At 35.5% G+C, this 15,969-nt stretch overlaps 1 protein-coding gene and 2 pseudogenes across 4 annotated transcripts; all 3 read left to right on the plus strand.

Moving 5' to 3' along the window:
* Nucleotides 1–735: 735 nt before the first annotated feature.
* LOC104750482 (S-adenosyl-L-methionine-dependent uroporphyrinogen III methyltransferase, chloroplastic-like) lies at nt 736–1,925 on the plus strand (annotated as a pseudogene). Its single transcript, XR_015585026.1, has 4 exons — nt 736–792; nt 840–1,215; nt 1,285–1,604; nt 1,698–1,925. The product of XR_015585026.1 is annotated as an S-adenosyl-L-methionine-dependent uroporphyrinogen III methyltransferase, chloroplastic-like (transcript).
* Nucleotides 1,926–3,026: 1,101 nt separating this feature from the next.
* On the plus strand, nt 3,027–4,794 carry LOC104750483 (damage-control phosphatase At2g17340). Of its 3 annotated transcripts, none has more exons than XR_015583677.1 (6): nt 3,027–3,364; nt 3,561–3,689; nt 3,790–3,876; nt 3,976–4,061; nt 4,258–4,321; nt 4,592–4,794. XR_015583677.1 is itself a non-coding variant. In XM_087490264.1 (6 exons), exons 1-4 carry the CDS (start codon nt 3,392–3,394, stop codon nt 4,027–4,029), a joined length of 318 nt encoding a protein of 105 aa, XP_087346390.1. In that variant the 5' UTR covers nt 3,066–3,391; the 3' UTR covers nt 4,030–4,061; nt 4,258–4,321; nt 4,592–4,794. The 3 variants fall into 3 exon arrangements, 2 of the variants coding, with proteins under 2 accessions (XP_087346390.1, XP_010470583.2); XM_087490264.1 differs by having other exon boundaries at nt 3,066–3,439; XM_010472281.2 differs by having other exon boundaries at nt 3,066–3,439; nt 3,976–4,321.
* A 2,839-nt stretch (nt 4,795–7,633) lies between these two features.
* On the plus strand, nt 7,634–9,821 carry LOC104753640 (LEAF RUST 10 DISEASE-RESISTANCE LOCUS RECEPTOR-LIKE PROTEIN KINASE-like 2.5 pseudogene; annotated as a pseudogene).
* The last annotated feature ends 6,148 nt before the right edge of the window (nt 9,822–15,969 follow it).

Consider the following 15,969-nt stretch of genomic DNA (forward strand, 5'->3'; position numbering starts at 1 on the left):
TCCGCAAAGCATACACCAAAGCCTCCGCACAGAGAATGAAAATAAATGGAGGCAGCGCATCTCCCTAGCGGATCCCTCGTCCCGACTTGAATATACCGAAATCACAACCATTTATGAGAACCAAAAAGGTGACTGATCGCACACATACCATTATTCACTGTATCCACTGTGTATGAAACCCCATCTTGATGAAGAGATGCTCCAGAAAATCCCATTCCACTCGATCGTACGCTTTTGACATGCCTGTCTTCACCGCTAAGAAACTTTCGTCAAACTTCACATTGGTCTTTAGGGCATGCACAATCTCATGAGCTATCAGGATATTGTCTGATATCAACCGTCCTTCGAGACAATCTTGTACAAAACAAGCACAGACTTATAGGCCTCATATCAGGCATTTGGTTTGCATTTGGCGTCTTAGGTATCAGGCAAATTTGTGTATGGTTCCATTCTTGTGGCATTACTCCTGAAGCGAAGAACCCCTGTACCTCTACAATGATACCTGAACCAACCACTGACCAGTATCGTTTGAAGAAGGCTCCAGTCCACCCATCTGCACCAGGCGCACTATCTCCTTTGATGTTATAAGCGGCTTGTTTGATTTCCTGAGGCGAAGCTGGAGCAGTTAACTGCGCATTCATATCCTCTGTTACTCGCGGCTTCATCCCTTCTAAAAGCTCATCAGTACCATCCGGGTTAGATGACTGAAACAGATTAGAGAAGTACTCCGCAGCAATGTTACCTTTTGAACCCTCCTCAAAGCATTCTACTCCATTTTTATCTATCAGTGATGTCAGACGATTCTTCAATCTCTTGTTTTAACACTCCCGTGAAAGTAGGCTGTGTTTTTATCGCCGTTTGAAGATGAAGTCTTTGTTAGGGAAAACGACATTGCGTGGCAGCTTCCTGAGCTGAAGAAGTTCTTGTCTGTGCTGAGAGAGAATAGAGTTAAAGGCTGCAAAGGTGGTGATTGTGGACCAGGAGATGTGTATCTTGTTGGGACAGGACCAGGAGATCCTGAACTTCTGACTCTTAAAGCTGTCAGAGTTATTCAAAGTGCCGATCTTTTTCTCTACGACAGGCTTCTCTCCAATGATGTCTTGGAGTTGGTTGCTCCTGTTGCTAGGCTTCTTTATGTCGGCAAAACCGCTGGTTATCATAGCAGAAATCAGGTAATGTTCTTATTCTTGTCACTCTGTTCCAATCTAAGCAACTGCTTTTGATTCTCTGATTAATGTGGCTGTTGCATTCTTTGGGAACTCAATATGATTGTGGTGACTGAAGTGGTTAATCTTACCGGAAGTTTGCAATTATATATGGTTACAGGGATTACTGCAGCATCAGGGATAGCAGCAGAGTTGGGGATTCCACTAACACATCGCGGTGTTGCAACTAGTGTGAGGTTCCTCACGGGACATTCTAGGGAAGGAGGGACCGACCCTTTGTTTGTTGCAGAGAATGCAGCTGACCCGGATACAACACTTGTCGTTTATATGGGTTTGGGAACGTTACCTTCTCTAGCGCAAAAACTGATGGACCATGGTCTCCCTTGTGATACACCAGCTGTTGCGGTTGAACGTGGAACCACTCCTCTACAGCGTACGGTAAGCAACCAAACCATACTCTTTCTTTGTGATTTCCAGCAGGTCTGTTTGTTACTTGAGAGCGAGTTTTCAAGGCTTTGGAATGTTCTGCAGGTTTTTGCTGAGCTTAAAGATTTTGCAACTGAGATTCAGTCAGCTGGATTGGTGTCACCAGCGCTCGTCATCATAGGGAAAGTCGTCGAGCTCTCGCCTTTATGGCCACATTGCACGAAATAATCATCCTGCCTTGTAGAGACCCGTTAGATGCTTTCATCGATATTACTGTGAAATTTTAGGAGCTATGAAGATTCAGAGATGTAATAAACAAAAGGAAGGCTGATATTTTCTTATGTCCGTGTCCTTCTATTAATTTGGGCAATACCAATGTAATAAACAAAGGCTTCAAACAGAGCCAATATAAATGTTAGGGTAAATTTTAGGAAAAGCCAAGGTGCGCCTAAATTTTTCACTAGTTCATTTGTTAATGATTAATTTTGTGTTGGGAAGAAAAAGATTAGAGAATCGATCAACAACAAGATCACAATTCATAACCAAATTTTACACATTCTATACTTGATTAAAAAAAGGTTAACATAGTTCTCTAAGAATATCTAAAAACTAGAATTAAAGGAAATAAGCACGAAGTTATCAAAGTCCGAAAGAGCAGAAGATGCAGTCGTTTCAGGCCTCAGATCGTTGTCAAAGGTAGAATTTTCGGTATGAGATAGATATTATGTGAATCAAAAGGACATTAGATTGATATTGTACGGTTAGGAGGGTGAATCATATTATGATAAAAAAAAAATTGTTTAAAATTGTTTTACACCAATTAAATAGCATCAAAAATATATATGATACTAGTTTAAATTACTTATTAGCAAATGATACAAAATGAATAATTTTTGGGGCAATTGCATTTCATATACCTTTATTTGGTGGTGAATGCAAAAGTAGACCCTATATTCGATATTTGAGAAACATAACCACTAATGGTACTGAAATTACAGTTGACTCTCTTACGACCAAACAAAAAACAAAAGCCAAAATGACATATATAACCCGAGGAAGTCTGCACCATATTTCTTAAGGTGGATTACAAATTGACGTCAACAAGAAGACATAAAAAGACGTCTACTCCTTAATTATAATTTAAATTTTTATTTAAAAATATAAAAATGAATTTGATAAAACTATTAATCAAATAATAACCATATAGAATTCTTGCATTGAAATAAAATAAATTTAGATATAAACGAGTCAAATTAAACAAGAAAAGGTTGATTAGGCTAAAATTATTTGATTTAATTTTGTTTAAGTAGACTTCTCTGTATACTATTGGCGGTTGACTTTGTTATGCCATCAACCATTAATAATTTAATATTATATTATTTTAATTTCACCGATAATTTAACCAAACCGATAGCTGAACCTAAGTGAATGCGTATCAATTACCATATATATACTTCTCTCCAAGTCAAACCTAGTTTTTTATGTGATCTCTCAGCTGCCGCAGCCTGAGCGGACATTAACATCACAAACATGACTAAAATCTGGGATCTGATTCGACCTAATTTTCTTTTCATTTTCTCTCTAATCTTCAACATTCTTATTCCCCTTTTGTTTTCTCTTAGGATCTGACAGCTCCCTTCTCTCACCAACACCAATCTTTGTTAAAACTCTCGCATATGCTGTCTCGTGAATCTCACAGTCATGGGAAAAAACCTCGCCGCCGAGAAATGAATTTCCCAAATTCGAAACCATAATGGATCTGGAGAAAGCAGGTACGATGTGTTTCATCTCAAGCAGATATGTCGATCCTTGTTAGATGTTCGTCCTTAAAAGGATACTCAAAAAGGGTAATAAATAGATCCATTATCTTGAACAACTCTGGTTTCTTCAGTTGCCTCTTTGTTGTCTCCCACAGGAAGCTTGTCCTAATTACGGGTTCTTTTCTGTTTTTTTTTTTTCATCTTGAAGCTTGCTGAGGTTTTCTCAAAGGATGTCATATTTTTCTTGGCTAGCTGTCAAAACTTGGTTCCACGACCGTGGGTCATTGATGACTTGGACAACTTCCAAGCCAAATGGATCAAGAAGCCTTGGAAGAAGGTAACTCATTTCTTTCCTTCTTTATCTAATACTTTGTTTAGACTTCAGAGGTCCACCACTTCACCAAAATTCATTGTTTATATTCTCGTACTCATTACAGGCAGTGATTTTTGTTGATAATTCTGGTGCCGACATAATTTTGGGTATTTTGCCCTTTGCAAGAGAGTTGCTCCGTCGTGGAACTCAGGTAGGTACTTTTGACAAGGACCGATTCTTTCTCCACAATCTACTGTGTGATGCAGAGTATACTCTAAGTTGTTCTTTCTCTTTTTATTTCACCTTGAAGGTGCTTCTAGCTGCTAACGAGCTGCCAGCGAGCTGCCAGCTATCAACGATGTAACATATACAAAGCTTACTGATATCGTGTCTCAGGTGATGAATGAAGTAATTCTTGATTTTAACTAGTTTAAAGAAAAGTGAATCTGGTTTATTAGACTTAATCTACCAGTTGAAGGATGAGAATGGCCAATTGTTAGGTGTTGATACTTCAAAGCTTATTAGTGAAGCGCAATCAAACAAAGTATTTAACTAATCTTGGCTTAGTTAACTTAGCAGCCGTTTTATTCAGGGTTGTGGAATCGAGACAAACCTTTATGCTCAGTTTCAAGTGTGATTCTCTCAATATTGGAATGGTAATACTTTCTCTAAGTCACGTTACTCTCTTTCTTTCTTTATTGGATTAATGAAAAACATTTGTTTGTCACTGAACAAAAGAAAACAATCTTAATGGATACCCATTTAGCTTATATGAAAATCAATTTACTAAGTGGGTTTAGTTGGATAAATCCATTTTTACACTTACCCATATTAAACGGGGGTTTTATACCCAAATTAACATCCCTAGTTCTGTGTTTAATGCTTCTTTCTTCTGACTTCTCATGAACATCCTTTTTGTTTTGCAGGTGAAGTATGTTGAAGCAGCACAGTTTCTCCGAGGACGACTTTACGACTGTGTATTTAAATACAATGAAGTTCAGAGTTGATTATATTCCAATAAACTTCACTCTTGACTTCTCCGCAACTACGATTTTGTACTGAATCATCCATACTATATACTGTATCATCATGTTTTATAAAAAGGAGAGACTTAAACCTTCCAAATCAATATAGATTCCTGATAAATACAAAACAAGAAAACAAAACAAAAAAATGATAGGGAAAAGCCCCCGAAGAAAAAGACTTGCAGTTCACTCAATCGAACCTCAAAATAAAGGAAGTGGGATCAAACTGGGAGTATAAACACAGTGACAACATTGACCAAGTCTAGAACCTATATGAATCTTCGTGCATCTTCCCTGGAAATATAGATGCAAGCCACTTCACTTTTATTGCCGCTATTAATATTTGAATTTTAATAACATATACAAAAACTGCTATCTAAAGTGACCGACCTATTTCCTCATTTCTTTTCGTGTTAAACTTAAATCTCCATTTATCAGATTATCTTTTTTGCTTACTTCGCTTATACAGACTTCACACAGAACTTCAACACGTTGACTTCCAAAATAACTCTAAGTTAATGACCTTATTGCTTAAGAAAACCAAAAAACTTGATTTCTCCATATGTATAATATATAATCATGTCAAAAACATATAGAAGCAAATACATAACATATATCAAAGAATACAACAAAAAAATCTTAAAAATTATTTACCAATTTGCAATAAATTGGTTTACAAATTTTGCCGACTTCATGTTGATGTCAAACGAGTAGACATCAACTAGCCTCTATGAAGAGACTTCCCTTGAAGTCTATTTTGTGTGGTCTATTTTTGCAATTACAATTTAATAAAGCAGACACCATATGAAGTCTACTAGGATAGTTGACTTCTTTTGTTGTCTTTCTTTGTTATTTTTTGGTCAGTTTTGCAATTAAAAACATATAACAGAGTAGACTTCTTAGAAAGTTTCAACAATTTAACTTCGATTATAGTCTAATCTGGTTATTTTTGCAATTGACCAAACATTGACTTTGTCGTAGACTTCTATCAAACAAGTAGACTTCATCTATCCGTCAACTAGAAAAAGTAAACTTCATTGTGGTTAGTTTTGTAATTGACCAAGTTTGACTTTCGTCAATTAGACTATATACGAAGTCTCCAGGAATGTTGACTTCGTTTGCAGTCTGCCGTGGTCATTTTTGGGGTTGACCAACATTTTAATTTTTTAACTAGTAGACTTCTTTTGCAGTCAACTAATTAATTTTATATCAATAATATTACGGTCAATGCTTTTATTTTGGTCAACCCCAAAAATAGCCACTATAGAAATCTACTATTTTATTATCCTAAGAAGACTTCGTCCGGCAGTCATAAGTACAAAGTCAAGAATTTGGTCAATTGCAAAAATTCACCTTAGTAGTCTGAAAACGAAGTATCCGACAGAAAGATTATAATGCAGTCTGAACCATATTTTTTTTGTTTTCTAAAATTAAGGAGACTGAAATTTCAGTCTACGGGCTCGAAACTAAATAAATTTTTTATTGCAAAATTGACCACATAGTAGACTTTACATGATATTAGGACGGTTAGACTAAAAAATGAAGTCTAATTTCGCATAAAATCAAAGAAAATCATGAAATCTACCGGAAAATAACCTTATCAGTGGTTGTTTCGCAATGTCAAGCACCGAGGACATCGCCTTTAGTCACCATGGAAGGAAACCCAGCACCAATTTAATCAATATCCGAGAATCATGACATATAACAAGATGAATGCAATTGCAAATTTTCTTGGATTAAAATGGAGAGGAGATGGAAGAAAATGAAGTTCTCATAGCATTGGTGTTATTTAAGCTTACAAATTCAGGTTGTTGAAGCTTTAAGAGCTTTAAATTTGGTTGTTCATGGTTGTTGGAAAATTGATGGCGGTGGCACAACCGTAAATAAAAAAAGAAGATGAGGATATGGATGTAATAAACATTTTCGCAAGAAATTCAAATAAATCAGAAATAATGACATTTTTGTCAATATAATGAATGGTTAAGGATTTAATAGGGAGAAAGTGGCAAATGTTGGAGAGAGATAAAAAGAGGTCTAACATTGCAATTGACTCAAGTTAGGAGTCTAATTTTACAAGTCTCCCCATAATCTTCTAATAAGTAAAATGAACAAAAAATATATTTAAAACCCCCACCTTTGAAAATATAAAATTAAAAAAAAAGATTCTTAAAAGGAAAAAAGTATATTTTGTTATAGTTTTATGAAAAAAAATATACTACACATAAAATTTGGTGGTATAATTTTATTATATTATTTTTGATATATTTTCTGTAATAACAAAATTATTTAACTAAATATATCACAAATTTTGTTTGGTATATAATTTTCTTGTATTTTTTATCTTATAAATTTTTGTTGCTATATTTTGTTTTTGTAAAATTATAAAAATCATTTATCACTTTTACTTATTTATCAGAAATACAGAAAAACAAAAACAAATATTATTTTAGGAAAAAATTAAAAAAAATAAAAAAAAAGTTTGAATATTTTTCTGGTCAACGCCAGTCAATGCCGATCAACATTGGTCAACGTCGGATTCTGACCAACAAAACACTAAAGTTAAATGTTTATGGTGTACACATAACCTATATTTGTTTATGCATGTCCTTATGTGATCTCAATAGTTCATGTAGTTAAGAAGAAATTTATATTGTTTGCATGTGTGGCCATGTGTTGGTGTATACTTCACGTAGCCTGCAGTCATTTTTCCTATATTTTTCTAACAATGTTGAAATTCAAAAAGCAAACTATACAACAATTTTTTTTTAATGAAATATATTTGATGCTAAAACAAAAAAATGGAAGGAATATATTTTTGTAACAATGTTGAAATTCAAAAAGCAAACTATACAACACTTTTTTTTTAACAAACTATACACTATATAAGATAAAAATAAAATAAAGTAAAAAAAAAATAGAATGTTAAATTTGAAATTAATAAGAATGGCATGTGTCACAAAAGTACAGTGTCAAATGTCACATTGTGAGGCAATATTAGAAAAAACCTTCTCTTATTATATAAGATGTGTTCTTTGAATTTTAAAGCATAGAGTTTTCTTAGGGATGGCTTTGTCACAAAGCCTTTGTGTGATCTCAAATTGTTCTTTTTAATCAGCTTATGAGCATTACGAACGCTGCAGTCAACCATTTCGATGCGGGGATCAGGCCAGTCTCTTGTACCCATTCTAGGTACGTGGGAGAGAAGACTGTGGCCATCCCTATTTCAAGCTTGATTGTAGCAAAGAATTCGCAGAGCTAACCATCTCCTTAGCGACGTACAGAATCTTAGAAGCCAATTATGACTCTGGTATCATAAGACTCGCAAGATTGGATTACATAAACAATATGTGTCCCCTAGACGCAGTGAATGCAACATTCCTTGACAGTGTACTTCCATTCGCTCCTTAGACCGAGATGCTAACAATTTATTACGGCTGCCAAAAACTTTCATCTCCTGATGCTTCTTACTTTGGAGAGCTTCATTGTGGAAGTGATAAAAAAGCTACAACAAACTACTATGTGACGAGAAACGTCTCCTCTCCTTCACTATACGAAAGTAACGGCCTTCAATCTGACAACTTGAGGGAAAACTGCAAAAAAGGTGTCAGTATACCAGTGTATGCGTCGGCCTTGAACACACCGCGTCTAGATAATCTACAGAAGACTCTTCGAAAGGGTTTCCAGATTGAGCATAATGGAAACTGTTCAAGGTGCATTGAATCTAAGGGTGCTTGTGGATGCAATCAGACTTCAGGAAATTTGTCTGCTATTGTAAGGATGGGACCTATGGAAGTAAATTGTGGCTCTAGAAAGGGTAGTCATGGTAAACAACTATATTTAGTAAATTTTTTTTTCTTAACCATTTCGAGACAAGTTTGGTTCTATTATGCGAAATATTACTTTTCAATGGTTGTACAGGAACTTCTGTCACTATTATTCGCATAGGTAAGTCTCCTGGCCAGAGATATGATTTTTTCTTAATTTCAAGATCAATAAAGAAATTACTAACTCATAAATTATTTCTGGTTCTCAGTTTCAGGTTCGGTAGCTGGGGTTCTTTTGTAATGGTGTTAATAACATTGTTTCTCCGTTTTCTTCGGGTGAGAGAAATAAGATTGAGACACCGGAACTTGAAGGCTCTTATCCCGCTTGAACACTATAGTTACACACAAGTGAAGAGAATCACAAAGTCGTTTGTAGAAGTGGTTGGGACAGGCGGATTTGGGATTGTTTATCGAGGAACACTTGGTGACGGTCGTATGGTTGCAGTGAAGGTCTTGAAAGATTCAAAGGGTAATGGTGAAGACTTCATCAATGAACTTGCGAGCATGAGCAGAACTTCTCATGTCAACATTGTCTCCTTGCTTGGTTTCTGCTCTGAAGGTTCTAAAAGAGCATTTTATTTATGAATTTTTTGAAAATGGGTCACTTGATAAATTCATTTCATGCAAGAGCTCAGTGAATTTGGATTGGAAGGCGCTATATAATTGTACTAGGAATTGCTCGTGGTCTAGAGTACTTGTACCATGGATGCAAGACAAGGATTGTACATTTTGACATTAAACCACAAAATGTACTCTTAGATGAAAATCTCTGCCCCATAGTTTCGGATTTTGGCCTAGCTAAGCTCTATGAGAAAAAAGGGAGCATCTTGTCAATAGTGGACACAAGAGGTACCATAGGGTACATTGCACCGGAGATGATCTCCAGAGTTTATGGGAATGTGTCGCACAAGTCAGATGTCTATAGCTATGGAATGTTGGTTCTTGATATGATCGGTGCAAGGAACAAAGAAAAAGCTAATCAATCCTCTACTTCTAGCACAAGTACTATGTACTTTCCTGAATGGATCTATAGGGATCTTGAGAAGGGAGAATATGGAAGGCTTAATGGGAATGGATTCACTTGTGAAGAAGAAGACATAGCAAAGAAGATGACATTGGTGAGTCTATGGTGTATTCAGCCTTCCCCACCAGATCGTCCACCGATGAACAAAGTTGTAGAGATGATAGAAAGAAACTTGGATGCTCTTGAAGTCCCTCCTAGGCCTGTTTTTCAAATTCCCACGGTGCCTGTACAAGAATCTTCAACATTTTCAGAGGATATCTTTGGTTACACATAAAGATAATCCAAAAAGCCTCCTAATTGGATTAACAACTATTTATACATCTATTCAAAAGGTCATATATTATCAACACTAGGTGCTTCCCCACGCATCGCGTGGGTTGTGGTGTAGTTGGCACTTTCTTGTTTTTTTTTGTCTTTTTCGTTTTCTCTTTTGTATTATTTCGTTTTAATTAGGCATGTACAGGCTTCGCAGTCACTTGTATTTATACACTATATGTTTATACCATTTCGTTTAGATGTGTACAATTGTGGCGTTTATTTTTTATGAATTATGAGGATGTTGTTTCTTGCTTTTGAGGATCTAATCTTATCATTGACTGATATTGTTTCCAATACATTTATTGTATTTTAGATTTTCTAATTACCTGCTTATGTAAACCCTTCATACGTTGATGTTGCAATAATAAGTTATTTTTTTAAAAATAATTATCTTCCGTGTAAGTGATTATGTTTGTATGCCCATGTTTTGGTCTAATATCAATAAGATCGTTTCTGTTTTTCTTTAGTTGGCTTTGAAACCAATTTTAATTTGAGTTAAGCAAATAATGGGTCGAATTATGGTGTTAATAAGTAATATAAATTCTTATGTATATATATTGTATATATGTGACTATAAGTTTAGCTAACTAAAAAATTCTGTAATATTTAAATATAATCTTGAACATATATATATATATATATATATATATTATTTGTGGGAGGAGTTATTGGATAGAAGTTATTTTTTGAGTTAAATGACCTTTTATGACTTTAAAGTGAGTTGAATATTAATAAATTTTTATACGTGTCTTGACTTTTTTAAAAAGGAATACCAAGTGTTTCCTTCCAAATTTGAAGTAATATGATATTTTAGTTTTCTTATATGATTTTATGAATTTCAATGTAAAGGTTTTTCAAAGTAATAAGTACACTCACACAAATTGAATTATAAAATTTGGAGAAATATTTATTTCGATTAATCATCTGCTCTTTTAAATATATTAAATAAGTATGTTGTTGTTCCTACAAATAGGACAACATATGGAGTTAATCAATGGAAATGGAACTTGTGATTGCAAGACAAAATGCTTATATATATTATGTTACACATTGATCGTTTAAAAATGAATAGGAACATCTAATTCTCAAATAAAGTAAATTTTTTTGTTAAAACCAACATATGTGAAATTAAATTTAACTATGCAAATTTGAAAAATAAATATGAATAGATTAGAAAGGCAAGAAATATAAAAGAAATATTTTATTTTTATATAAATAAATAAAATTTGAAAAAAATGTTAAATATATATAATACTTTCTAAATTAAAATATAGAATCAAATTATTACAAGTTACAACACATATGAGATATAACAACATTTGATATTGGTGGGAGAGGAGGAGAGAATGATTACTATAAGATGTTAAACCAAATTAGATAATGGAGATGAATCTTTAAAAAATAGAACTATGTAATATATATATATATATATATATATTATACTTTCTAAATTAAAATATAGAATCAAACTCTTACAACACATATGAGATATAACAACATTTGATATTGGTGGGAGAGGAGGAGAGAATGATTGCTTATAAGATAATAATCCAAATTAGATAATGGAGATGAATCTTTTAAAATAAGAACAATGTAAAATATATATCATGTTGTCTCTATAATTAAAATTTAGCATTAAAAATTTACAATGATATTTCATTTGTTTTTTACAACCCAAAAACAAAAATAAGAAATCAAAAATAAAATAAAAACGAAAAATGATTTGAGGTATTGTAGAAGAGAATGAGAGAATGTGAAAATTAGATAGTAAAATAATGTCAATATGAGAGAATGAGAGATTGAGAGAATATGAGAGATTGAGAGAATGCTTATTTATATGATAAGAAATGATGGAAGTTACATTTTGAATTATGGAGTTACAATAGTAATTTATTGTGTTTGAATAAAATTGAGTGGTAGAATATGATTAAGGGGACAATTGCATTTGTATACTTTTATTTGGCCTTGAATGCAATAGTAGACCCCATATTCAATATTAGAGAAACATAACCACTAAAGGTACTGAAATTACAGTTGAATCCATTACGACCAAACAAAAAACAGAAGCCGTAATGACAGATGTAACCCGGAGGAAGTCTACAACAGGTAGATTACAAATTGAGTATATGTGAAGACATAAAGGTAGGTCTACTCCTTAATTATAGTTTAAATTTTAATTACAAAAATTATAAAAAATAATTTGATAAACCTATTGACAAAATAATAACCACATAGACTTCCTGAAATAAAATAAATTTACATATAAACGAGTCAAATTAAGGGAGGAAAGGCTGATTAGGTTAAAATTATTTGATTTAGGGTTTACTTAAGTAGATTTCTCTGTAGACTATTGGTGGTTGACTTTGTTATGCCATCAACTATTAATAATTAGTCATGGGCGTTCGGTCAGAACCGAGAGAACCGAACCGATTAAACCGAGATGTTTGGTTATCGGCAGCATCTGTGAGAGGATCAACAAACCGATCGGCAAAATTAATATGGTAATTCTGTTACTGGTTCGGTTTGGTTCGGCGGGGCATAACCGATCGGTTTTAATTAACCGAGTTATATATACCTAACTTAACCCTAATCACTTTCATTTCTTTCTCTTCCTCCTTTTGACTCTCTCTCTCGCGATAAGCGATTCCGAAACCGAAAAATCTCTGTCTCTCATCAAATCATCATCATAATCACCTTTCTTCTTCACCTTCGTCATCTACAGCCCTTCTCTCCGTCAAACATGGTGTAGAGATCGACCTTTTATCTGTCCAAAACCTAATCTTGAGTATTAGATGGGTAATGTCTTCTTCTTTTCCTTGACTTCTCATATGTCTCTCTTTTTGATGCTTTGTTGTTTGCTTCTCGTTAATCAGTGTATTAATGTGTGGGTGGTTTATTATTTTGACAGATCTGAAGATCGTAGAGGCGACTAAATCAGAGCATGATCTGGTGGAATTTGAACGACGAAGTCGATGATGATATTGACGCCGCCGACGTTATTACTGCAGCTGATGTAGTGTCTCTCAAAATACTAGATTCCACTAAAAAAAAAAACTCTGCTATGAACGAGGTAAATTTTATCCATTATTCACTTAGATTTATTTTTGGTTTCGATTCTGCAGTTTCTGGGTTTTAATTAAAAAATCTAATTTTTGATGTTCTGCACATCTACTTGCCAATGTTGAGGCTGGTGAGGTTTGTTCTTGTTCTTGGTTCAGGAAGTATCGGTTACTTCTGTACTGCCTAACAACAAACAAAAACGTGTGGACTTGTTCTACTCGAGGTTCTTTTTTTCTTTGGTGGGTTTCTCAGATGACGATCTACGCTATGGTGATTATTGGCGTTCTCGTCTCTTGCTTAAGAGTTTGGATTTGTCGGTCTGAGTTTTGATTGTTGGGTTTGATTCTGTAAGCTAACAGATGTTTAATCATTAGGTGAAGTGTGACAACCCGTCCCGCGGACCCCACAAGCCCACCGCTAGTCGTTCCAATGGACCGTCCATAGACCCCACTAGCCCACCGCTAGCCACCCAAACGGACTCCAAGCTGGCCCTGCAGGGCATCGATCCTAACCCCTCATTATGGATGAAATTATTCATCCAAAACCACCAGTAGGTTATTGGTGCAACAGACGTTCCTCGAACCCTGGTCCCCACCCTTTAACAACCTTCCCACAGGACAAGTTGCCACCAATTGACCTGTGTTTGGGCGGCTAGCGGTGGGCTAGTGGGGTCTACGGACGGTTCTTTGGGGCGGCTAGCGGTAGGCTAGCGGGGTCTGTGGGATGGTTTGTCACATAAAAATCAATTTTTATATGACAAACCGTCCCGCGAACCCCACTAGCCCACCGCTAGCCGCCCCAACGGACCGTCCGTGGACCTTGCTAGACCACCGCTAGCGGGGTTCACAGATAGTCCGTTGGGGCGGCTAGCGGTGGGCTAGTGGGGTCCGCGGGACAGGTTGTCATACGCATGGAGAAGTATCCTCCATGGGTGTGAATTGTTGAAAGCTGGTCTGATGAAAACTATTGGTGATGGTCGTGATACGTTGGTATGGACAGAAAAATGGCTTTTTGACAAGCACCCTAGAGCTCCATTTCGTTCCTAGATATTTTTTGATATGAATTTGAAAGTGGCTGCTCTTAGAGAACCAGGATCGGATAGATGGGACAGGGGAAAATTTCTTTCATTATTTCCCCCGGTTGATGCAAAGCGGGTTTTGTCAATGAGATTAAAGGTTGGGCATGGAGATCGTCATATTTGGTCATACACCAAATCGGGGTCATACTCGGTTAAGAGTGGGTACTGGCTGGTGCAAACTCTGTCTACGCTGTACGAGCCTCATAATGAGAACAAGATTAAGCAAAATGAATTGAAGGCTAAGGTATGGGAGGTGAAAACAGTCCCCAAGATCAAAACCTTTCTGTGGCGTATGCTATCTGATGCCTTAGCGGTCTCTGAACGGTTGGCATCAAGAGGTTTTGGTGGGGATGTTACTTGTTTAAAATGCGGGTCACAAGTTGAAACTATTTGTCATCTTTTATTCTTATGCCATGTGGCAAGGCAAGCCTTTGCATTGGCCAACATTCCTAACCCGAATGGAGGTTTCTCTGATGTGGATGTGGATAAGAATTGGGAACATTTGCTAGCAGTAATGCAGAATAAGGAGATACCTAGCTTAGTGAGGTTGGTTTTACCTTGGGTATTATGGGGAATCTGGAAACATCGAAATGATGTGCTGTTTCAGGAAAAAAACGGAGATATCACTACAAGAAAACAGGGAATCAGCCACTGTGAGAATAGTCGCTTAATAGTCGTTAAATGAAGATATGCGACTATTTAACGACTAATCACTGTTGTAGCTAATACCTTGTCGCTAAACCAGATAGTTGGTAAATAGTCGTTATTTAGCGACTATTTTGTGATTAATACACGTTGTCGTGCCATTGTCGGCTTATAGTCGTTAAATAGTTACTAAATTTGGTGACCAATTAACGACTATTTTATCACTATTTAAGCAATAGTCGTTTAATAGTCGGATAATTTAACGACTAATAACCTACTATATTACGATTGAATGCTGTGTGTAAAAGTTGCTATATGTTAGTCAGACATTAGTCGTTTATTATATGTGACTATGTTCCGTCTATTTACGACTGTTTTACGACTAATTAGCGACTAAATAGTTTTGTAAAATAACATCTTGTATTGTTTTTTTTGTTTTCCTATCCTCATTTTAATTGAATTACAAACCAATATATAAAAAACCTAAAACTATAATATACACAATTAGAAAATCAAGTGAAACTGACATTATAAACAAGTCCACCATCGAATTGAAACAAGAGTTTAAACAAATCCACCATCAAACTAAAAAACCACAATATACATAAGTCCAAGATAGAATTCAAACCAAAAGCAAAGAAAGATTGTTGATCATGGAGCTGTTGATGGAAGATTGCTTGAGAGATGATCCTCCTCAGATGTTTTAGCTGTTTCAGAGGCCATAAAATCCAGGAAGGCTGGATTAGTCTTGTGGAAAAACTTAGCCATCAAGGACAAGTTTTTGATCTCGTTCTTTTGCTCAGCCACAAGGAGAGCAGTCTCTTTTTCTCGAGAAGCAGCTTCAGGATTGAGAGTAGCCTAAACTTCGATTTGATGTTGGGCTTCCTGTAGTTGCTCTTGCAATGTAAGAAACGCCTCGGTTTGGGATTGTTGCTTGCCCTTGCGAAGAGTATCTTTGAGGCTTCCAAGTCCATAAGGAGTTTCTCGTGAATCCCTCTCAGTGCACTGTGGAAAGAAAGAGAAAAACAGTAAATCAAGAGCATAACATATGCATGATCAACTATTAATCTATATATTTTCGAAATGTTACTTTACCTCAAGAAAGATGGCAGTACATTCATCACTGGTGAGCTCCCAAATGTGTGAAGTACCATCTGAAAGACATGCATCTTTCTCGAGCTCAGCCAACTTCTCTTCTACATTCTTCTGATACGGCTTGTGGATTTTCTCTGCCTTCCCATCAACATAAGAACCATCCGCCTTTGTGTGTGTTTTGTAAAAAACTTCACCCATACTGACCTCCTTCCCAATTCCTCTTCCTGCAGTGTTA

This window comes from Camelina sativa, chromosome 16 (genome assembly GCF_030686135.1).
Source record: "Camelina sativa cultivar CO46 ecotype springtype chromosome 16, ASM3068613v1".
Taxonomy (NCBI): domain Eukaryota; kingdom Viridiplantae; phylum Streptophyta; class Magnoliopsida; order Brassicales; family Brassicaceae; genus Camelina; species Camelina sativa.